The sequence below is a fragment of the Eptatretus burgeri genome, chromosome 18, assembly GCF_056783735.1.
Source record: "Eptatretus burgeri isolate ZD-2024b chromosome 18, Ebu_testis_v1, whole genome shotgun sequence".
Taxonomy (NCBI): Eukaryota; Metazoa; Chordata; class Myxini; order Myxiniformes; family Myxinidae; genus Eptatretus; species Eptatretus burgeri.
In genome coordinates, this window is record NC_140978.1 from 23,147,346 (window position 1) to 23,173,013 (window position 25,668).

General features: G+C 40.1%; 1 protein-coding gene across 8 annotated transcripts in view; it reads right to left on the reverse strand.

Moving 5' to 3' along the window:
- Positions 1-25,668, reverse strand: part of LOC147008733 (sodium- and chloride-dependent taurine transporter-like) — a 159,472-nt gene that overhangs the window by 24,973 nt on the left and 108,831 nt on the right. For 7 of the 8 annotated variants that reach the window (XM_085863946.1, XM_085863945.1, XM_085863949.1 and 4 more), the window contains exons 9-10: positions 15,157-15,294; positions 9,864-9,966 (exon numbers count right to left, since the gene is read on the reverse strand). In XM_085863946.1, the coding sequence (XP_085720072.1) occupies positions 9,864-9,966; positions 15,157-15,294 (241 nt within the window). The remainder of the gene's footprint in view (positions 1-9,863; positions 9,967-15,156; positions 15,295-25,668) is intronic. The other variant, XM_085863947.1, reaches the window with a different exon arrangement.

Consider the following 25,668-nt stretch of genomic DNA (forward strand, 5'->3'; position numbering starts at 1 on the left):
TCGAGCGATGGATACGGCTCAGCAGCAATCTGAGTCATTTGGGACACCGATGCTGCTAATGAACGCTGCTATGGGGGAAACTCAAGGAACCCCACAGGGCACCCCAGACACAGAGGACGGAGGAAAACTCGAGGAATCGGATACCCAGACCTCGTCAAACTCTTCAGCAACTACATCGGTTGGTAAATGCTTCTTTTGTGGGTACAAAAGACACCCCCGCCACCAATGCCCTGCCAGAGATGCCACATGCATGAATTGTGACAAGAAAGGGCATTATGCCAGGGTATGTAAAGCTACTCAGAGGAGAAATAAACCCACTTCTGCGGCCCTCTACTCACAAAAGAAACTAACTGCAGCCTCACCCGGGAATCTATCCAAGGCTATCATCAACGTACGAATTAACGGGCATATGGTTGAGGCTCTGATTGATACCGGGAGCTCTGAGAGTTTCGTCAACAGCTCGCTAGTGAAGGGCAGGAAATGGAAGATCCACCTGACAGACAATACGGTATGCATGGCCGCCACATCTCTACAGTCCCGCGTACGAGGGTACTGCATTGTGGAATTGGACCTAAAAGGGTACACGCATCGGGATGTAAGGGTGCTGGTGCTTCATGATTTATGCGCAGACGTAATTCTGGGTCATAATGTCCTCAAGCAGCACACGAGCGTCGAAATACCCTTTGGAGGAAGCAAACCTCGTCTAATTTTAAATGCTCTGACCACCGCAGAGGTAACGTCCCCCCTGCTGTTTGCTAACTTGTTGCCAGACTGTAAACCGATAGCGATCAAATCGCGGCGATATACCACTGCTGATATGAACTTCATCACTTCAGAGACCAAGCAATTACTGGAAGAAGGAATTATAGAACCGAGCGATTCGCCATGGCGCGCAGGTGTTGGTGACTAGCAGCCAGAACCATAAGAAACGAATGGTTGTCGATTACTCTCAAACGGTCAATCGTTTCACCCAACTCGATGCCTCCCCTTTGCCGCGCATAGACGAGATGGTCGAACGCGTGGCCAATTATAAAATATTCAGCACCATCGATTTGCGAAGCGCCTATCATCAAATTCCCATCCGAGAGGAAGACAAACCTTACACCGCGTTCCAGGCAGGCAGACGCCTCTTCCAATTCAGGAGGATTCCGTTCGGTGTCACGAATGGGGTAGCTTGCTTCCAACGAGTTATGGACGACATCATCTCAGATGAAAACCTCAAAGACACTTTCGTTTACGTGGACAATGTCACGGTGTGCGGTAGGGATCGGGGGGAACATGATATGAATCTGGACAGATTCTTGAGCATTGCTAGAAAATATAATCTGACCCTCAATTACGAGAAATGCGTATTCTCGGCAAGGTCAATTGACCTTCTTGGCTACACAATAGCCGACGGCACGATTAGGCCCGATCCTGAACGTTTGCGCCCGCTTCGTGAGCTACCCCCACCTCAGGACCTGCAGACAATGCGCCGGGTGATAGGCATGTTCGCTTACTATGCCAGATGGATCTCCCAATACTCCGAGAAAATACATCCCCTAGTGCATTGCAAGAACTTCCCACCAGATGCCGCTGTTGTAAAAGCTTTCCACAGCCTCAAAGATGATATCAGTAATTCTGTGGTATTATCGATTGACAGCTCGGTGCCCTTCGTGGTGGAAACGGATGCTTCTGATCACGCGATAGCTGCGACGCTAAATCAGTCTGGGCGGCCAGTCGCGTTCTTCTCGAGAACTCTCTCTGGAAGCGAGCAGAGACACTCAGCGATAGAGAAGGAGGTGTACGCGATCGTCGAAGCGCTACGAAAATGGAGACACTATTTACTAGGAAACCACTTCACGCTCGTCACGGACCAGCGATCCGTTGCATTCATGTTTGATGGGAAAAATAACGGGAAAATTAAGAATGAAAAGATTGTGAGATGGCGGATAGACCTAGCTTGCTATAGTTACGACATTGTTTACCGGCCCGGGAGGGAAAACCCTGCTGCAGATACCTTCTCTCGGGTCCACTGTTCGGTGACAATTAGTCAGGCTTTGCAAGACCTACACGTGTCTCTCTGCCACCCAGGGGTAACCAGAATGGCACATTTCGTGCGCAGACAAAATCTTCCCTATTCTATTGAAGATATTAAACAAATGAATGCTTCATGCCCTGTTTGTGCTGAACTAAAACCCAGATTCTATGGCGCGGCATCTGGCAGATTGATCAAGGCCACTTCTCCCTTTGAGAGACTAAACATCGACTTCAAAGGGCCCCTGCCGACCGAGACAGACAACAGATACATATTCACCGTTGTTGATGAATATTCAAGGTTCCTCTTCGCATTTCCGTGCTCGGATATGACCTCGGGCACTGTCGTGAAATGTCTCTCTGACCTCTTCGCTATGTTTGGGAAACCTTCGTACATACATTCAGACAGAGGGCCGTGTTTCATGTCGGCCGGGCTAAAACAATTCCTACTGGAGCTCGGCATAGCAACTAGTCGAACGACGGGTTACAACCCACAGGGTAACGGGCAGGTGGAACGGTATAACGGAGTTATTTGGAAAGCCGTAACTCTGGCGTTGAAATCGAGAGGACTGAGCCCCGGGCAATGGGAGGTTACCCTTCCCGACGCTCTGAATTCCATACGCTCTCTGCTCTGCACGTCCACCAATGCAACTCCTCACGAACGAATGTTTACTCACCAGCGACGATACGTTGACGGCCAAACGGTGCCCAACTGGCTAACCCATCCCGGAACAGTGTTCATGAAACGCCCGGTACGACAAAGCAAGTATGAACCCTTGGTGGAGGGGGTCGAGCTCATTGATACTAATCCAGAGTATGCTCATGTCAGACTCCCGGATGGCAGAGAGACCACCGTGTCGGTTCGCCATTTGGCTCCCTCAGGTATTCCTCCCGCAGGTACACCACCTTCTGGCACTCCTCCCTCTGACATTCCCTCCCCAGGTGTTCCCCCCCAGGAACTCCACCGGGCGACGGGGCTGCCGCGTACCACCCGAGAGCGATCGAGGAGATATCCCCGGCACAAGTCGAGGCTCACCAAGAGGATCGGAAGCCTCCCTCAAGTGAAACTGCCATTTACTCCCGGAGAGGTCGGCGGATAAAACCCCCTCGCCGACTCGACCTGTAGAGGGGATTATCGGCATCCTCGATGCTCACGCTCCTATATGCTCATTATATCATATATCGATGCTCATTCCCATGCTCCTGCAACTCAAAATAATCCTCACTGCTTGGCATGTATGCTTCTGTAGATCAAATAGTTCGCGTTGCTTGAAATGTATACTCCTATAGTGCTGAAGTAATCATGGTGCGTAAGTTGGGCCCCTAGTTACATTTTAAAGACGGGGAGAATGTGGTGAATTGAAGGACGTGACGCGTGATCACATGTCGTGCGTCCCGCATATAAGGCGAAGTCTCCGCGCGGACGGGGTGATTGTCCCTGGGGGCATTGTCATTTACTGCGGCGATTCACTTGGTGCTCGTTGAATGGTGAGAATTGAGAGTATATCGAACTCCGTGCTTATGCTGATTTATTCTGCGATGATTAATTGCACATGTATACCTTACTGCTTATGTACTCCTAGCTGAACCTGTATACCCTGGTGTGCCCGTAGAAGCGGCTTCAATCAAATGGAATAAAGCCTACCCACTGAAGGTTCTTCTCTCGCTTTTACTTCATAGTTCTTTTACTTCAAATGCCCCTTTTCCTGTTGTTGTTTTCTCATAACTCTGCAACTAAGTAACCCAATAAAGCACACTAAAATGTCTTTATATATGTTATGGGAGTCAAGGAATCTAGATAAATTCTTATTCGCAGATTTGAAACACGCATATCTATACCAATAAAACTACTTGAACTAGTCCCAAAATCCAAAATGGCGCCAAAGATGGTTGCAATTTCCTGTTTTTCTCATGACCCTGTGACTAAGTTACCTCAATATGCACTTTAAATCTCTAAATATATTATGTCTTGAGAAATAAGGAACTCATTCAGATACTTTGAAGTACAAAGGAAACAATAAAACCGCTGAAGTTCTTTCTGAAATTCAAATGGTGCTCAAAATGTCCGCCACTTATCAACACACTGCTGTTTTAGCCTGTTTCAAGAGGCAAAGACATTCAAAACAAGATCATGCTAGAGATTCAAACCTCAAAAGTTTCAGATGAATCTTTACCTTACGCATGCACACACCTAGTTGCATCAGTCATTGTCTTCATCGTCGGATGCTGTATCTTCAATGTTGATGTCCTCTGAAGTTGGGGTAATATCATCGTCGGCATCTATAAGAGTTGGTGCTGTATTGTTGCAATTGAGACCACTGCATTTACTGCACATTGAGGTACAAAAGAGCCCAAGTTTCTTGCAGCTACATGTCATGCTTCTGCAACCATCTGGTTTACACCCACATGCCACCATGTTCAGCAAAGTGTCGGGTGCAACAGCAATGTCTGTTTCTACCGGGGTAAGAGTCCCGTCCTGAAATCGCCAGCCCCATTCTGTTGGAGATAAGGAGTTACCCATCCATTCCTGGACGGTAAGATAGGCGCGATATGAATGTTGCTTTGCTGCAGCACTAGTTGGAGGTAGACTTTCTAGCTGAAAGGATGAACTCAGGGAACTGCGACCGATTGCCCGTTTGTATGCGATGTGACGGTAGTCATCAAGAGATTCAAAACTGCTGGCTCCATAAAGCTTAAGAATGAAGCCTTCCCCAGCTTTTTCCACCTTGTCATGGGTGCTTCCACTGTTTGTGAAGGTATCCAGCAAGTCGTAGTCCCGCTTCTTGTGCACCATGTTGAAAGCTTTACGCTTGCCCTGACGATAGATCGCAGAGACCGTGTCACATCCCGTCACAGCATGAAGAAACATCAAGTGATTTCTTGTGTCCCCTATGGCATGCTGAATCTCATGAATGTTGAAGACCATGACAGGATTACTGCGGCATAGCATGTACACATCTGTGGAAGAGGTTGCCCGAGCAACTAGCATTACCAGTAAGTCTGTGTCCGTACCAACGACAGCAACTGGCACATGTTCTGACTCTGCCAGTGCTAGTGCTGTGGAGACAATCATGGTGTCGGCGTCTGCTTCTGCCTGGACTTTTGGAAGAACTCAAGAGGTCTTATTGGTACTTGCGTGCTTCGGCATCTCTTAAGATGTATTCTAATGAGTTCCTCATACTTCAAAACATATATGTAGACATTTAAAGTGTGTTTTGGGGAAACCTGCTTGCAAAGTTATGAGAAAAACAGAAGAGGCGGCCATTTTGGACGCCATCTTGGATTGCGGAAAACGCTCAAGGAGGATTTATGAGGACTTTTAGTATGTTATTCTAGACATATTCCTGGACCTATCCTGAAAAAATCAGCTTGTTACCAAAAATGTCCAGGTTAGGGCCTATTTTGACCTAATGCTCTTGGACTATGGTAATCGGGGCATTGCATCAGCAGTGCCCCCATACTTGGTAGCAGTGGTGATGCACTGTTGTTCATAGCCAGTGAAAGCCTGGAATCATGCCACCACAATAAGTGGATAAAAATATTTTTTCGTTTTATTAGCATTAATTGTTCGCCCTATTTTACCGGAACTTGTTTTGACTCTTGTTCAGTTTTTTCTGACAATAAAGCTGTGTCATCGGCAAAGTCCGGATCATTAATAATCTCTCGTTTGACTCTTCTACTTTTCCTTCATTCAGGTTGGAACCCCATTTCCTCCTCCTTGCCTGTAGTACTCCAGCTAAAATTCACAAAGGTGCGTTTCTCCATCGTGTGAAAGAATCTCGGCACATGTATCCCAAACTACATATTCAAAATCGCCTTCACAGGTTGATCAGGGATTCCATATGCTTCATCATCATTGATAGAGTCAAAGGCTTTTTGAAGGTTGATGAATGTCATTATTGCAGGGAGGTTGTGGGCACGAATTCATTATATCAGCCTTTGCAGTACAATAATGTGTCTACAACACTTGGCTTTTTGACTCAAAAGTCCATTTTGGTTTGGACTCAGGTGTTGATCAAGAGCTGGACAGATTTGGTTCAAAATCATTTGATCGTAGATCTTGGCAACTATTGATATTAAGCTAATCCCACGATCGATGCTGCCAAGACTGAGATCTCCTGATTTTGGAATGCAAACTATGTTTAAGATTAACCATTGTTTAGGCTTATCTTCTTCCATTAGTGCTACATTACAAAAGTCAAGAATGATAGTGATGATGTCACAACATTTAAGAAGTTCTGGGGGTATATCACATTCGCCACAAGTCTTTCCTTCCGCTAAAGGCACCCTTGTTTTATTATTACACCGCACAGGCCAAGCTAAAAGCCGGGTTAAGCAATCAGTTCACTTCTCTCTGCCTTCACAAGATCTACGATCAAACGTCAGTTTATGATCGAGGAACAACTTGATTTCATTTGAATGTTATAATTTGAAGCCTAATCAGAACATGAATCGAAGAACGAACATGTAGTTTAGCATTTCAGTAAACCCTTAAATATCACGGGTTTGAATATCGTGGGTTTTGACCAATCGTGGGCAACCTGTTGTGTTATGATTTTTAGTTATCCTGAGTCTTCATTTCGACCAATCACAGTTTTTGATCTGAGATTAATCATCGTTTGCGTAACAGTGTACGATTATCTAGTATTGGAATAGTATTGGATTATCTAGGAGTTTTTTGTTGTTTCTTGTGCACCGTCCGATATTGGCGCCCAATCATAAAATGATGGACAGAATTAATTGTGTCAAAAGACAGAGAAAGGTTATGACGTTGTGTGAAAAATTTGAGTTAGATAGGTTGGCTGGAGGTAAATGCGTGACATTGTGGTCCGCCATTATGGGATAAATGAATCGACTGTGCAGTATATCAGTAAAAGTGAGTCAAATATCCATACAAGTGTTGTTGCCAGAGCTCTGCAAAGCACAAAAGTGTCATTCCAGTCTCGTGATCCTCATATTGAAAGGATGGGAAAATGCTTCATGTTTGGATCGAGAACCAAACACTAAAAAAATTGCCTTTGAGTGGACCGGTGATATGGGAGAAATCATTGCGCACTTAACGACATTTCCATGAGGAACCTGGGGCCGAAGGTACCAGTTCAACGACAGCTATACCTACAAGTTCCATGCCAGCAAGGGCTGGCTTGAGAACTGAAACAAGATTCAGCCTCCATAATGTCAAAGTAATCTGGGAAGCAGCATTGGCAGACCATGATGCTGCAGATAACTACCCACCGCAACTCATGGAACTAATTGAGGCGAAGGGATTTATGCCAGAGCAGGTCTTTAACTATCGTGGCATTTTCCAGGAACATAACTCCAACAGTATTTAAGGGGGTTTTTTTGTATGCCTTGTCGAAACTCATATGAGAGCTAACACACAACGAACAGCAAGGGGAGCATGAGACAAGAGGGGTGGGAGTGGGAAGGACAAAACAGTGGGGAACAGAGGCATTTGGAGATCTGTGGAAGGGAGAGGGATGGGGCGAGGAACATGGGGTATACAAGATGGACATTACAGGGACTTTCAGGAAGGAAAGCAGGGAATTTGAAGGAGGTGGGTTTGGGGTGGATCAACGGGGAAGAAAAGATCGAGGATTTGGATGGGGGACGATAAGAGGTGGTGGTGAACAGCTATTTTGAAGGCCTGGAGGGAAGAATGGGATTCAACAGAGTGAAGGAGTTTATTCTGAAGGTGGGAACAAAGAGGAATGAAAGTGTGAAGGTGAGCACTGATTCGTGATTTTGGTAGTTTTACCAGAAGGGGGTTGTTGGTGGACCTTGAGCGCCCTGCGGAAATATGGTGTGGACAAATCGCAGACAGAGCAGGGGGGCCGAGACCGGAGAGGAGATGGTAGAAGACAGAAAGACCACCGACCTGTCTGTCGTGAGAGAATAAGAGGCCCAAAGACTCAGCCTCATCGTGGGAGATACCAATGATCCGAAATGCCTTGGTTCCACAGCGTGAAGCCGAGAAAGGTGAGAGGCAGAAGCACCAGCCCAGAGGGGAGAGCAGTACTCCATCAGGCTGTGAACGTAAGCTTTGTATGTGGTCAGGAGCTCAGGTGGGCCGAGAAAGGACTTTGCACAATGAAGGATTCCCGGTCGGCTGGCTTTGGAGGTGAGGTTGAAAATGTGGCTTTCTCAGGAAAAATCATGGCAGACAGTGAAACCCAAAAGCTTGAATGAAAGGACTTCTTCCAGAGGATTGTTGAGAAAGTAGATTGGGGGATGGGGGGGTTCCAAATGGTCCTTTTGGAGAGACATCGTGAGAGTGTGAGATTTGTCAGGATTGAAAGACATGTTCCACGTGTTAGGCCAGTTTGTGATTTTACGCAGATCTGCAGAGAGCGAAGAAGCTGCTGCTTGCCAGTCTGAGGGACTGGCAGTTTATAGTATAGTGGCTCTGAATTTGTCCCGATCGCGCATGCGCAGAGAGGAGTGAGATAATTATTTTACTCTTGTCTGCCTGTCTTGCAGTCAAACAAAATTGAAAATCATTCCAAACAGGAAACTTACTGTTTTTAAGGGCACCATAAAGGACACAACCAGACATGAATAACTAATGTAACATGTTAAATATGGTGATGTACAAGATGCTGCATCAACAGCGATAAACTTCCAAAGTTTTTTTTCTGTCCTACCTTTAAAATGTTTATTTTATTTCAACTGTATTATATAGTTGAACACTGGAGAACACAAATCGCCTTTTTGACACTTTTGAAAACCCTTCCATTTCGCAGTACTTGAACAAAATATGACAGCATTTTACGTCATCACAACCAATCAAATTTGCCATTCATGGACACTCTTCATGTCTGTTTCTCAAGACAATACAGTGTAAGGTATTCTACGAACTCTCGAGTATTGTTCTTGTTTCAAAAAGCAGTACCAAAGTGCAAACTTCATTTTGTCGAGAATTGGCTGAAAAAACACCCGGCTTGTAAATGTTCCTTCACCAATCAATCCATCGACCATATTACATTCTTTTTGGGGGTTTCTGAATTGTAACAGTGCATTTGTACCTTGGTATGGAGGTTTGGACCTTGCTGGCATGGATAAGCCAGAGAAAGGACAACACCATTACTACAACCTGGGATTTCGAAGGATTGTACATCTACACCCCTCATTTCTAACAAATGAGCACACTCAACTTCCATGACATCAACTCTACCCACACCACAAACCTAATCCACCCAGTGGGGGGGGAGGCAGGACCGAAGAGCAACATCGCATACAGTCTATCCACAATCACAACACCTTCGGCTTAGGGATTTTGTTTTGTGAAGGGGGTCAGTGGGCAGTTAGTTGATAGTTGCATGAACACAATGTAAAGGTAGAGCGCATACCTCCGCCACACTGAAAGTTTATGTTTTGTATTCCACTAATAGTCCGGTTCACTGAACCAAAATCGGTTCAATTAGTCCTTGTCACACACCCAACCTGCCCAACAAATTTTGTCCAAATCCATCCACAACGTTATCAAATATTGTGCTATGCAGTATGTCGTTTTTGGACCAATCTCTCAATGGTGAAGAATCACTTGAAAAATTCTCGTATCTGGATCCTGATCTTCATCAAAATCTAAACATTTCGTCCTTGTCACACACCCAACCTGTCTATCAAATGTCTTCTGAATTCGGCCACAACTTTTTGAGATATCCTGCTCAGACAGAGAGACAAGGTGAAAACCTAACCTCCATCCACCTTTGGTTGTGGAGGTAACCAACAACCCAGCAACAACCACACTTTCATCTGTGTATAATTTGAGGGATCTTGAACAAAAATAAGGCTTTTGTTTTGAGGAGGATAAACATGGTGTAAAGACTGTATTGCTGTAAACCCACCATATAGCCAGGCCACAGTGACACATTCAAAGAAAGCCACCCATAGGAGAGACACTCCACTAGCAGCATAGTAGTCAAACAGCTGGAAAATGTACATCCCACCCTGCAAGCCAATGAGTGAATTCATTAGTAAGTGGAAAACAAGAGAAATTGCTTCGAAGAATATCATCATCAATACATGGGAATTTTCTTAACCTTCGCGTACGATATATTTTGGCAATAAAATGACCAAGATACTCACTCTCCTAATTCTCCTTCCAAAACAACAACAAATTTGAGATTTAAATCCTATTAAACACTATATTCAAATACGTTTCCGTTGTTTGACACTTACTTATTCATGCATCGTAATTAATTAATCACTCAAATAAAGCTGTCTACAATTTCTTCCCTGCATTCCACTTCATAATATATTTATGACTGGTGTCCCAGCTGTCCGTTCGTTTCCACTGCCTCCACTGACTGATGCTGTGTTAACCTGACATTCATTTAGCTCTTCCATAAACATTGATATAGCTGTACAAAATTCAATAAACGTCATTAAAGATTAATATTTAAATAACAAATATATTTTGAATAAATACATTTTGGCAAGCCTGCATGTTTTCAAACTACAATCGTAGTAAACCATTATAAGTATTGAACTTTTGTGATTCTGCAGGAAATTTAGCATCAGAATCGTAGCCCATGTATATGAATAGGAACATCGGCCTGAGGAAGGTTTTGGATCATGAATGAAATGGCGCCTGAGGCTAAATCTGCTCTTTTTTGTTTGTTTCAAAATTGGTGGGTTGGCTGTGTTGGTGGTGCTATTTGATGGTTGGCTGTCTTTTATTTATTTATTTTTGAACACGTGCGTGTGTGTATGTATATGTGTGTATATGATTATAATCTGTTCTCCGACCAACAGCAACACCATGACGTCACTGTCATATTGTGCTATACTGTGACCCCTAGCATGTGACTTGCAGCATGAATCGAAACCTTAAACAGGGATGGATGGATCTGGGGGGGAGGGGTGCATCTGACATGCGCCCTCCCTACCCCCCCCCTCCTTGTCAAAAGAGATCGGGTTTTTCCCACATTTAATGTGGTGTATATAACCGAAGATGCATTCTCGGAATGTGGGAAAGTAAACCGTCTCATGCAGTGAATTTATAAAACTATTTCCACTGTAAAGACTAAATATATAATAAGGTAGGTAAGCCTACCTAATATTGCAGAGCGTTTCAAAAAATTTAAACGTAAAATCTGCAATGATTAGATTTAAGAAAATGCTTTAAGGGTTTAATTATGTTTACGTTTTTGAAGTGCACTCATTTATACATTGTGCTAAAAATAATGGTCTGTTGGATGCTAAACATTGCTGAAGAAGATGGATATCAATTCGGTATTTTCGTTGTAGTTTCCGTTTAAATTGTCATTTTAATTATCCTGATTAAACAACAACGTCCGAAGCGAACGATGGAGTTCTTCAAAAAGGGTGAAAATTCAAAGCAGTACTCTCAGTTATTTTTTTCAAAAAAGACAGAATTAACGGACCATGATGTGGATGCAGAGAAAAGGTAAGAAATAGTTAGTGTTACAATTTGATTTTTTTTGTTTGTTTGTTTTGATGATTACGAGTGGTGTGTTGTTGGGAATATTATCTTTTGTGTTTTGGTCCTTTTAGTTTTATGCATCGTGATTGTGAACTATCCATTGAAAAAAAGAGAGCACACTGTGTGTTGTGACGTAATTTAACCATTGCTTCGTATACAAGAGATCCTGAGTTCTTATTTCATACTATGAACGTTTAATTATTTATTTTTAATCAAAACCAATTAAAATCTGTCCATGAATCAGAAAGATTTTGAAATCATAAACAAGTAAATAACTTTCTAAAATAAATTCATAAAATATTCACTGAGCCAAATATAAGAAAACATCCTAATTTGACTTTCTTTTTGTTGCCAGACTTCTGTGCAAAGGAAGTAAACACCATGCAATGTAAATTTTTGTGCCTCCCCTCCCCCCAACCCAAAATCTGGATCCGCCTCTGGCAAGGGCATTGGTTCAAATCTAATATACTTGCATTGAACCCGTCACTTCGCTGATGGTAGTTGAACAACATAACTTGTGCAGTATATATTACAGTACAGTAATGCAGTTTATTGACAGTCAATATTTGAATTTTTTCTTTTTCCAAAAACATTTTGTTTACTGCTAACAACCCAGCATTAATTTTAGTAATATGCACACTCATTCGCCAAAAAAACAATATAATTAATGTGTTTTATGTTCCCAGGGATCAGATGTTACATTGGTTTTTATGTTTTTTTTCAAGCTGCAAATGCAATTCTCATTGAGTCATGAATAATACACTGCCATAAAGGCCTAGCCTAGTGTTAGATATAACACCATAATGACATCCCAGATGTAACGCCACGTGGTTACACTGCCATCTTACAAAATCCGTCATCCCGACACTGAGCGTCTGGCACGCAGCTCATCTGCTACAGATGTCAGATAGTCAGATATATTGGTTATGATGTTCAATTACCATCAGCGAGATGATGGGACGTGTTGAGTGCTGGACGTGCCTGTCCATAGATGCCTAGCCTAGCACTTGATATAATGCCATAATGACATCCCAGTGAGAAAAGCATGACAGACAGAGGGATGGATGGTCTGATTGACGGACGGAGATATCCGGCTACTTTAATATAAATCCTTTAAAAAAAAAAATTTTTTTTGAAGGCTCTTCTGGTGAAACAGTTGCATAGGTTCTGCCTATTAGGCATGAGTTTAACAGAGCTACAGCCCCATACATTTACAGAGGATTGTACTGCAGCCAATACCGAGAAGATAATTTAATTTTCATTTTTATAGACGAGTCCACCCCGGAGAGGGAACATCCACAGCCATGTGTTCTGGGCTTGTTGGCCCTCTGTATTTTTGTTGTTGTTGTTGTTGTTGTTGTTTTAAGCTTTTTTTTAAATAAAAAAGGCTCCTTCAAAAAAGCAACATTTAAACAGCTTGGGACATGCACCTTGACCCCATGGCCAAAGTATACAGTCCAACAAGACTGTCCCATGAGCATACACATGCAACTCGACCTGAATGCTGTAGTACATGGTCAATCAAACACACACATCCTACCCCCAAGGGTCAGAATGTGTGGTCATACAAGAGGACCATTCCTCCACAGGTGTAGATCCCTATGGCACCCGGGGATGAGGAGCAGAAGCTTCTCCCCAGAGTGAACTGTTCAAACGCGACAAGATATTAAGTCGAAATCAGAGCCCATTACTGCAGTGGGTACCAGGAAATAAGTGCTACAGTAATGAGGTCTGATCGACATAATGTCCTGTATGGTTTGACCAGTTCACTCTGTGGAGGACCTTCTGCTCCACACTGAAGAGGCCCAAAAGCCTAAAACTTTTGTCCATGGATGTTCTCTTCCCGGAATGAACTGGTCTATAAAAGTGAGAATTAAATTGTTTTCTCGGTATTGCCTGCAGGACAATCCTACTGAGAAGTAGGGGGCTGTAGCTCCACTAAGTTTGTGCTTATTAGGCAGACTTTATGCAATTCTTTAGCCAGCGAAGCCTTTTTAAAATTTTTAATTGTTCCTAGCTGCTCCCAGAACTGTTTTGTGTACCACGGACAGGTTAATGTGTGGCAGGCATTTCCTGTTAGTCAGGATGCCTGTGGCAGTTAGCAGCAATAGCTAGTGTGGTACTTGCTTCCTGGTACTCACTACAGTAATGGAGTCTGATCTTAATAGCCAGGTAGGGACAAAAAAAACATGGAAACACCAATGTAAAGTCACTTAATAGGGCGTTGGGCCACCACGTACAGCCTGTATGAACCGTGGCATAGAGCCCACCAGCGTCTGGAATTCTGCAGGAGGGATGCGGCACTATTCTTCCATGAGAAAGTCAATCAATTCACACCTGTCTGATGGAGGTAGAAAACGCTGTCTCAGGCATCATTCTAGAATATCCCATAAGTGCTTGATTGGGTTCAGATCTGGTGACTGAGAAGGTCATGATATATGGACAACATGAGTGTCACCTCCATCAAACCATTGGGCAACCACATGAACTCTGTGGATGGGGGCATTGTCATCCTGGAAGACACCCCTGCTGGCAGGAAAGAAATGCAACATAGGGATGAAGATGATCACTCAGTGTCATTAAGTAGAAATTGGCATTGACCTTGCCTTCTCAGGGAATGACTGCACCCAAATCATGCCAGGAAAATGTGCCCCACAACATTACAGAACCACCAGAACCCTTTACTGTTGGAACCAAGCACTCAAGGTTGTAGAGTTCTTTAGGTCGGCACCACACGTGCACTCGTCCGTTTGTCAAGAACATGGTGAAGGATGATTGATCTGACCATATCACATTTCTCCACTGCTCGGTAGTCCATTGCCTGTGCTCTCTGCAACACTGGACTTGCAAATGTGCTTTGCCAGGTGTGATGAGTGGTTTGTGCACTGCAACCCAACTATGGTATCTTGCTCTGCTCTGTTGAGTTCTCAGCGGACCATTTTTGACGAAACTGGCTGATCACGCCCCAGGTTGAAATTTATAGTCGGTTGATCCGCAGTTGCTCGCCTGCTTCGCCTTGCACTTCAAACTAATGCACATATATTACGATTCCAGAGTATGCACTTCCGCCCACTGTTGCTCTTTGCTGATAATGTCTTTCCCTCAGAGTTCCATGCTGACATCACCCTCGACACCATTGCTCATGAAACATCAGCAAGTTGAGCTGTCTGTCACACTGAAGCTTCTGCCAAATGTGCCCCAACACTCACCCCTCTTTCAGAGTCACCATGGTCTCCTCTTTCAGCCAGACTAGTAATAGGCAAGCAGGCCTGTGCAGCATTTTTATACATGACCCTAAGCATGCTTGGATGTTATTTATTTAACACATGGGCCACACCTGTGTGGAACCCGTTGCTTTCAATATATTTGGTGTCCCTCATTTACCCAGGTGTTTCCATATTTTGGTCCACGACCTATATCTCAGTGGAATAAATTTAATTCAGGCCATAAGAAAAGAAAAGGTTTTGTAAAATGGCATCTGGAAGGTTGAGTGATTTGTGCATGTGTTGTTTACAATTCTTCTTAATCCATGAACATGCTATGTCAGTCACTCATTACTATTATGTCATTGTGACAAAAAAATCCATTAACCATTTATTCCTACAGAAACTCCAGGAAACCTCATCAATTTGGGATTTCCGGAGCTCTCGTTCATTCCTGCCAGTTCATCCTATGGTAATAACGTGGCCTACCTTTGTGACCATGGTGAGGCCAAATAGATAGCTGATGCAGCAGATGATTGCAATAAATATTTCCCGATTTTTCTTTTTCCTCAGCAAGTCAGGGTAGAGATCTATAAATGATGTGGCCTGGCCCTCCACCTCCACAAACTGCACAGCACATCCATAACTTCAATATAGATTCAAAGACCAAAACAACAACAACAAAAAAACTCGCTCACATCCTAACCAGACACTGTTAACCATGTCATCAACCCTGCATTTCACATTCTATTTCTGTCCAGTGTAACAGCAGGTGCAAATACTCACGATAAATTAATGTCATTGAAAGAGCTGCATGGACATTTCCATTACCGATTCTTTTGCCAATTTTTGTACCAATTGCTATCGTGAGCTGTATGTCCAGAGAGCAGTAATTTCTGGTTCTAATAGGCTTAGAACACTATTGTTAGTCGAGTAATTAACTTGCAGGAAGAGACAAGCCTGCAAACACACATTCAATGAAAATATTTTAAAAATACATTTGATTTATTAGCATGCTCGCTTCTGAACTGTCTTATCTTGGGTTCTATTCCGAGAGGAATATAATTTGACAAAAACTGTTGTTTTTTTCACAATCAAGCTGAACTCAAACCAAAATGCAGCTCATCAACTGAGATAAAACACAATGTGTTGATTCAGATTTATTTCTTCAGGCTTTGTTTGTTGTTTTGATTATAATATCTAGTGTGCCTTACTTGTTCATCCCATTGTTCTCTTAGACATGCTTTTGAAGTGTGTGTGTGTGTGTGTGTGTGTGTGTGTGTGTGTGTGTGTGTGTGTGTGTGTGTGTGTGTGTGTGTGTGTGTGTGTGTGTGTGTGTGTGTGTGTGTGTGTGTGTGTGTGTTTGCAGTATTATACTTGTACCATGATGTGCGTTTTTGCTCTCTGTCCACAGGGTTGTGACTGCCAAAGTTATGAGAAACGGTTTTTTGGCTTTGCATTACTGGAAGTGCTGTTACTCAAAAAGCTCACCTAACCTGTTTTACTGCATTAACTCTTTGAAAAGTGAGTTTCGCATTCTTCTTTAGTGTGCACTATGCAGCACAAGACTGCGTGGTAGCATCATTGGCTGAGGGTGCAGCTGTGCTGCTGATGCAGTGCCCTCTGTTGGTTTTTTTTGTAATTTATTTTTGTAATTTTTTCAGGGTACCAGCGATAGCTCGCCTACCATTAGCGAAGGACACTGTGGGATCTTTAATGTCCATTAACTAATGCCGGCAGACAGAATTTCCATTTAATGTCCATCCAAGGGATGGCACATACAGTTATGAATCACTCTCCTGATGAAACACCAGGATGACAGTTTATAGCTGGGTTGGGATTCGAACCCACAGCTTAGAGGTGAGTGTACTAACCTGTAGGCCATCCTGTCAGCCCAAAAGTGAGCTTAATAAGCTCCATCATGGACAAATGCTCCCAGACCTTTGTGGCTGAATTCAATCAGTTGTTATTAGTAGTGTCAAAAGGGAGGGTTTGATGCAATAATGTGTCCCGTTTCTCAAAGTCGCAAAATTTGCTCACTTACGCTCACTCATATTTCTCTTTTTCAAACTTGATCACATTACTGTGCCAAACACCTCCCTTTTGACACTACTCCCCTGCTGGGGGCTGGGCTTCGCTTCCCTTTCATATGATCATTTCTTTAATCAAATTGAGTCGTCATCTAGATATCCTATAAATATTTTTTCTTTTTTCAGGAATAACTTAATTTATTGATCAATTAAAAATAATGCAGCAGTAGCCCGTTAAAACCCCCAACCCCATTTTTATTAATACTTTTACTTTAAACCCATAAGGCAATGTATTTATTCCATCACTCATTTTTATCTTTTATTATCAAATGCTGTTCGAGCTTTCTTACTAACAGTCTCTGCGAATATTTCGTGGATATAATTTCTAATAAGATTCATCTCTCGAGAAACATCCTTTCTCTTCCATATACATTCAAGGTAATGTCGAAAGTTCATGGTCTCTTTTAATACACTCTTCTTCAGACCTTTAAGTTTCTTTTCACATTTGAATTAATTTATCCCTCTCATTAAGTATTTATAAGCATATGCCTTTGATCTAACATGAACAAATTCACTTAGTATATTTTCACCTAATTCATCTTTAATTTTCCAACAACCTTTTTATTCTTATTCGAAAAGAGCTGGTTCTTAGGATCATAATTACTTGTATCATAAATACCTTCATCTTCTTTCATATCCTGATAAACATCATCTGTAGTTATCTCTAGTATGAAGCTATCCGTATCCATATATAGCAATACAATATTCTCACCATATTTTATCTTTAGATGATTATAAAAGTAATCATATGTTAAATACTTTGAAAGATATAAAACAGATGTTCCAACAAAAATTGGTTTATCCATCTTTATACTCTCTTTATTCACATGAACAGCACAAAAATTATCTGTAAATATTTCTACTCTTTTAAAGCTTGGTTTATTTATCAAATTCTCTGCCTGCTCCCAAGTTGTAGCAAGTCTTACATTTATTCTATTCCTTATATTTTCCATTGTTTTACCAAACACAGAATTATTCATCAACTTGTAAAAGTCCTTCCCAAAATCATGATGAGCCTTTGTTCTCATCCTCATATTATAATCAATATATTTACCTAACAAATGACTGACTAAACTTTAGTGCCCAATGTACCTTCTTCACTTGTAGTCCTGCTTCTATAAATTGGTTTAGATTTCCTTGATGTAACACATTCTTCTCTCTATCAAACAATTTTGTAAGTAATTTAGTTGTAGGAATATATTTAAACTCATTTGAACAACTAAAGAAATGTTGTTGATAACCACCGAATAGCTCTTGATTGGGGATTTCTTTTTCAGCTCCATGAGGAAGGTATTTATGTTTGTTATGAAGTTTTCTAGGATAGTTTAAATCTACTTCAAAATAATACCCATAATCCTGTTTATCTAAATCTTCTTGACTTGTTGAGATGATATCATCAAAGGTATATTTGTACTCAAATTCTTTCACCCATTTAAAATTACCATGGTGTTGAGATTCAGACATTTCCCAGACATACAAGTTATTAGCATCAAAGTACATTAATTAAGATGTGGGCTTATCAGGTGATAAGTCTGGAAGATATTTATTATTTGCCTGAGCATATCTCTTTGAACAAACTTGTGAAATTCCTCCTCTTTTAGCCTTCTCAATCATCAAGAGCATATCTATATCACTTAGAAGATCCAGGGGTCATTTCATCATTTTTAACATTGCGCTCCAGACTAGTCCAGGAGATGTATAATAATGGACAAGATCAAGTCCATAGGAATCTTTATTATAACAAACTTTTCTAAATTTCTCAAACATATCAACAAGCAATAAAACATCAGTTATTAAATAAAGGTCATGATATTTACCTTCGCATTCTGCGAAAGGTTATGTTTTGGTCGCTGTGTATTTATTTATTTGTGAATATGTGTGTTTGTTTGTTGTTCGCATAACTCAGAAAGTATTAAACCGAATTGCATGAAATTTGGTGGGATGATTCGTGAGTATCCAAGGACGATTTGATTAGATTTTGGGAGCGATCGGGTCAAAGGTCAAGGTCATGAAAAGGTCAAAAACACTCTTTTGAGCATAACTTCCTTCATAATACAGCTATCGACATGCAACCACCGCCATATTGTTCCATGACGAGATACCTTTCAGATATGTAGTGTCGGATTTGACGTAACGTCACCAGAAGTGCGTTTAAATGACGTCACAAGATGACGTAAATTTTCAATTTTCGATCTCGTCAGTTTTGATCATACTGTTTTGTAGGACTTACCTTAAGGACGTCACTCACCAAATTTGACTTCGATTGGACTGACCGTTATGACGTCATTGACGTTTGAACATGACGTTTTTCAATTGTGGCTAAAATGTCCTGATATTTTACATTCAAATATCTATATAATTTATAAAGCAAAGTCTCCCAAATCCAGGCATTAGGATCAGTACCAAAATATCTGTTTATTGGTGTACAGGTTTTGCCAATTAACTCTGTAGTCAAGGTCACACTCAAGGTCAAAATATACTTGTAGGCATAGCTTCAGATCTAATAGAGCTATTGACATGAAACCAACGTTAAAACGTTCAGTGAACTACGAGCTTTCAGAATGGTAGTCCCCGATTGGACGTGATGTCCCCGGAAGTGCGTCAAAAGATGACGTCATTTTTCAACTTTTTAATTTTTCAGTGTTTATCATTCCATTTTGTTGGACTGCCTTCAAGGAGGTTACACACCAAATTTGACGTCAATCAGACTGATGGTTGTGACGTCATGGACGTTTTAAAATGACGTTTTTCAAATATGCCCGGAAAAAAGTTGCGGCGGCGAAGGTATGCGCTCCACCGAGTGCCCATTCTAGTCACCCATATTCTTTATCTCAAACTCTTTCTAAACTTGTTTTGCTCTTTCATATTCTTCACCCATAATATGACATCTTCCTAACTTGTTATAAAAACGCTTTTGCGGAGGAAGTCTTGTTTCTTTAAATCTTTCAAAGGAATCCATATAATCATGTGGGTAAATGCACTTTTTAGTAAGAAGAGAAATGTCTTTACTCAAGTCGGCTTCAGTCCTAAATTGACTAGAAAGTATAGCAAAAGAGGACATGTTTGAAACCAAAGAACTTAGAGGGTTTGTCATAAATTTATGAGTCAAGAAATCTAACATTTGCATTTACACCCATTTTACGAGAATAAATCTGTTTTGTAAATGAGATGTAATTTTGAACTGCATGAGGAATTGGTATTATTTTTGCAGGAGTCTTAGTTCATTCTTTTATAAAGAGATGCATCTCATAATTACAATTGTTTTGAAGAAATACAGATATGAATGTCGGAATTCTATAATTAAGATTACAATTATTACGAGCTGCTCCTCTATATTTCCCCGTTATATGGCAATGATCTCTAAACCTTTTATCAGTTTTTACCAGAGCCTCTGAGCATATATGACAAATCCTTGCTTCTTCAAATTCTTTCTCTTCATTTGGAGATAAATCAAGGGGTTTATTTGTTCTTGACATAATTTTAGTTAGCTTAATACAATCATCCTCAATCCTTTTAACAAATTCATCAGCAGCATCAGGTCATCTATACAACTCCAACTTATCATATTTACTTCCTTCAGATGATTTAATGTAATAACAAAACCCACAAGGGATATGGTTTTGATATTTTTTTTTTTAATATAATCAGTCTTTTCCAAGATGCTCTCAAAATCAGCATACATTACAAATGGGTGTTTTATACATTTATTTGTTTCTTTAAGTACAACTTTCTCTCCTGGTTCTGGCATCTCAACAACTGCTGCTTTATGATTAGAACAATACTTTAACTGTTTATCAAGTCTTTGTTGAGATGAAAAGATATTTAGACATCTCTTACAAGGACATGATTTTTGCTTTGATTTATAAACTTGACTACTTACCAATCTAGAAAAGTTTTTGATATAAGCATAATGAGCGGTTTCTTTATTAGTGAAATAAAGATCTACATGCTGGTCATTTGAACAATTATTATTGGATAGAGTACTACTAGTCCAAGAGCATTAGGTCAAAATAGGCCCTAACCTGGACATTTTTGGTAACAAGCTGATTTTTTCAGGATAGGTCCAGGAATATGTCTAGAATAACATACTAAAAGTCCTCATAAATCCTCCTTGAGCGTTTTCCGCAATCCAAGATGGCGTCCAAAATGGCCGCCTCTTCTGTTTTTCTCATAACTTTGCAAGCAGGTTTCCCCAAAACACACTTTAAATGTCTACATATATGTTTTGAAGTATGAGGAACTCATTAGAATACATCTTAAGAGATGCTGGAGCACGCAAGTACCAATAAGACCTCTTGAGTTCTTCCAAAAGTCCAGGCAGAAGCAGACGCCGACACCATGATTGTCTCCACAGCACTAGCACTGGCAGAGTCAGAACATGTGCCAGTTGCTGTCGTTGGTACGGACACAGACTTACTGGTAATGCTAGTTGCTCGGGCAACCTCTTCCACAGATGTGTACATGCTATGCCGCAGTAATCCTGTCACGGTCTTCAACATTCATGAGATTCAGCATGCCATAGGGGACACAAGAAATCACTTGATGTTTCTTCATGCTGTGACGGGATGTGACATGGTCTCTGCGATCTATCGTCAGGGCAAGCGTAAAGCTTTCAACATGGTGCACAAGAAGCGGGACTACGACTTGCTGGATACCTTCACAAACAGTGGAAGCACCCATGACGAGGTGGAAAAAGCTGGGGAAGGCTTCATTCTTAAGCTTTATGGAGCCAGCAGTTTTGAATCTCTTGATGACTACCGTCACATCGCATACAAACGGGCAATCGGTCGCAGTTCCCTGAGTTCATCCTTTCAGCTAGAAAGTCTACCTCCAACTCGTGCTGCAGCAAAGCAACATTCATATCGCGCCTATCTTACCATCCAGGAATGGGGCTGGCGATTTCAGAACGGGACTCTTACCCCGGTAGAAACAGACATTGCTGTTGCACCCGACACTTTGCTGAACATGGTGGCATGTGGGTGTAAACCAGATGGTTGCAGAAGCATGACATCTAGCTGCAAGAAACTTGGGCTCTTTTGTACCTCAATGTGCAGTAAATGCAGTGGTCTCAATTGCAACAATACAGCACCAACTCTTATAGATGCCGACGATGATATTACCCCAACTTCAGAGGACATCAACATTGAAGATACAGCATCCGACGATGAAGACAATGACTGATGCAACTAGGTGTGTGCATGCGTAAGGTAAAGATTCATCTGAAACTTTTGAGGTTTGAATCTCTAGCATGATCTTGTTTTGAATGTCTTTGCCTCTTGAAACAGGCTAAAACAGTAGTGTGTTGATAAGTGGCGGACATTTTGAGCACCATTTGAATTTCAGAAAGAACTTCAGCGGTTTTATTGTTTCCTTTGTACTTCAAAGTATCTGAATGAGTTCCTTATTTCTCAAGACATAATATATTTAGAGATTTAAAGTGCATATTGAGGTAACTTAGTCACAGGGTCATGAGAAAAACAGGAAATTGCAACCATCTTTGGCGCCATTTTGGATTTTGGGACTAGTTCAAGTAGTTTAATTGGTATAGATATGCGTGTTTCAAATCTGCGAATAAGAATTTATCTAGATTCCTTGACTCCCATAACATATATAAAGACATTTTAGTGTGCTTTATTGGGTTACTTAGTTGCAGAGTTATGAGAAAACAACAACAGGAAAAGGGGAATTTCGGGCGCCATTTTGAATTTCAGGATGAGCTCAAGTGTTTTTATTGGTAAATGCGTGTTTTTGAAAAATTCCCAATAAGTATATGATTCATTTCATTGAGTCGCAAAACATATATTAAGACATTTAAAGTGCGTGTTGAAGTACCTTGGTGTAAAACCAGAAACGGCAGCAATTTCAGACGCCATTTTGGATTTCTGAAAGAGCTTAAGCGGTTTTATTCGTTTTTGTGTGTTTCAAAATCTTCCGATATGTATTGTATTGAGTTCCTTATACTTCAAAACATATGTGTAGACATTTAAAATGTGTTATAGGTAAACTTACTTGCAAAGTTATGAGAAAAACAGGAAATGGCGGCCATTTTGGACGCCATTTTGGATTGCGGAAAACACTCAAGGAGGATTCATGAGGACTTTTAGTATGTTATTTCACACACATTCCTGGACCTTTCCTGAAAAAATCAGCTTGTTACCAAAAATGTCCAGGTTAAACCCAAATGCTCTTGGACTATACTAACTCTTAGAATTTGGACTTTGTTTTTATCAGTTAATTAATACAAGATTAATAATATTACAAGATTAATATTTCAGGGAAATAGCAACACAAGATATTGTATAAATAAAATAATGGATTATCTTGAAATTAAACCTGAACTCAGGATAAAACAAAGAGTTTCTAAAAAAGACAATATAAATTTATACAATTTATTTTCTAATTATATAAATGAATGATTTTTTTTACCCATTTGGGAAAATAAGATAAAATTTAACAACTATAAAAATCTTCCAAATTCATTAAGATTTCTCATAGTTGGTTCAAGTGGATGTGGAAAAAAGCTGCCTGCTTTTGAAGATGCTCGTAACTCCCAACTTTTTAGATTTTGATAATTGAATAATTTTCATAAGGTCAAGTTTTCAACCTGAGTATCAACTACTCTCAGAAGGTTTTAATGCAGGTCTTCAAAAAGAAGACATAATTGGTTTATTTAAACGTCAAAACAAACTAAATGATTATAACATTGAAGATAAAATACAACTATTTTGTGATACACAGAAATGTAAAATGAAATCAAAACCTATAACTTATATTCTTCGTGATAATACGCATGATACACCTTCACCCCATGATTTGGATAAATCAAAAAAGAATCTCGTTATCTTTGATGATTGCGTTAATGAGAGAAACCAAACGGTTATGGATAGTTATTACACAAGAGGGAGGCATTCTTCTTGTAATTGTATTTATCTTGGTCAATCATACTTTCAACTCCCTCGTCGCTCGATAAGAAATCATGCTAATACTTTTATTTTGTTCAAGTTAAATTCAATAGATCTAAACAATTTTTGGAGAGACAATTGTTCCACATTGTGTAGGAAATAAAAAGAATTTAAGGAGTATATGAAACACACAGCTGGAAAATATAAATTCATTGTTGTGAAACAAGATGAGATACGAAGGTATATATATATATATATATATATATATATATATATATATATATATATATATATATATATATATATATATATATATATATATATATTTTTTTTTTTTTTTTTTTTGTTTTTAGAAACAATCCCATCCATAAATGATAGTTGTTATGATCAATATTGTGGGTAAATCTGCTTCTGGAAAAAACTTTCATAAATATACGATCTTGAAGAGTGAAAATGAAAAGATTGTTTTTTGGTTTTTTTTAAACACATCGTGATATGTATTCTACCTTCAATAACCAAAGTAATGTGACCAGAAGAAGTAGAAGGTGAAGATTATTACTACATTTCAATAGAGGAACATATGCGCTTGAGGAATGAAGGTCAAACATTTGAGGAGGTCTCTCTTGGTCCAACAAAATATTCACTTTGTAAGAGTGAGTAAATCAACTAAAATCTGGGAGTATTGGATTACCAGAAACTAATCCAGAAGGAATGAGAAAATTATTAAACATCTGAGTGGGAATGGAGTTAAGATTTTATCATTCGCTTTTGATGTTCATGAAGAAACTCAATGCAAACATATGAAAAGCGGAGATACAAGTATTAGTGAAGAAGAAATTACAACTTGTATTAATTCCAATAAAGAATTTGATGAAATAATTTATTTGAACACATCTACTTTAATGATGAAGAAAATGAAAATTTCTCTATTGACCTTTACAATTCATTCAATGATATTTTCCAATAAATAAATGGATGTGAAAGAATGAGCAAAAAGATATAAGGAACATCAATAATTGGTTTTAAAAGTCGTAAAACAACAGGAACCCATAAAGAAGAAACCCAGACAGAAACTAACGTGTGAAGAAGCGTTTGAAAGAAAACAAGAGAAATTTTTTAAACCACTTTTAAAAAAAAAAACACTCCCCAACAAATGTGGATATTTCCCATGAGAGAATACACCCCACAAAACTTCAAATTATAAAATAGTTTTGTCAAATGACGGAGTAAGAACTAGAAGATATAGGAGAATTAGAATATGATGATGAAGGATTACTTCAACAACTGGAAGAGAAAAATCAACCCCCTGATTATGTTGTGAATGCTTTCCAAAACAATGAATATTCAACAGATTCAAAAATCATAGCAGGTCTCATTCCAACAAAACACCCAGCAATATTCCATCTTGTTAAAGGAACGGGGTTGATATTTAATGATGAATTAAGGTTCTTGAGTTCTGTTCAACCACCTGTTAAATTAACTCTGAGATTAATGTTTCTTCTTACAAAAGATGGAAGACAAGGTTCAACTGTGAGGGGTGAATCAAGTTATTTCGATAAACCATTGAATATTAAAAAGATGAGGATGATAGAGTATATTTTTATTTCCTAAAGTCGCTTGATTATGGAGTTTCTGTTGCCAGTAAAGGAAGGACAAATGAAAAGGAGAAACACATTATTAAGACTTTAAGTAGGCCTGGTTCACATGTTAGTTTTCTTCCAAATGACCCATCACAATTAGTTAATAGACTGTTATTGTTGTTGGGTAGTATTCTGTGATGTTGGAGGTCTCAGAGGCAGGTTATTAATACATATATTTAGTTTGTTGTGAAACACCTGACGAAAGAACTGGATTTCTGACAAGACGTCATTCAGAGCTTTCCACTCCTTGTGAGGATCATTAGCATGCCAATTCACCTCATCTATGAGTGAGTTTGAAATGCTGTAATAAAAGGGAAAATAAATAATTACTTATGGAATTAATCATATACAATCGAAATGAAGACTGCA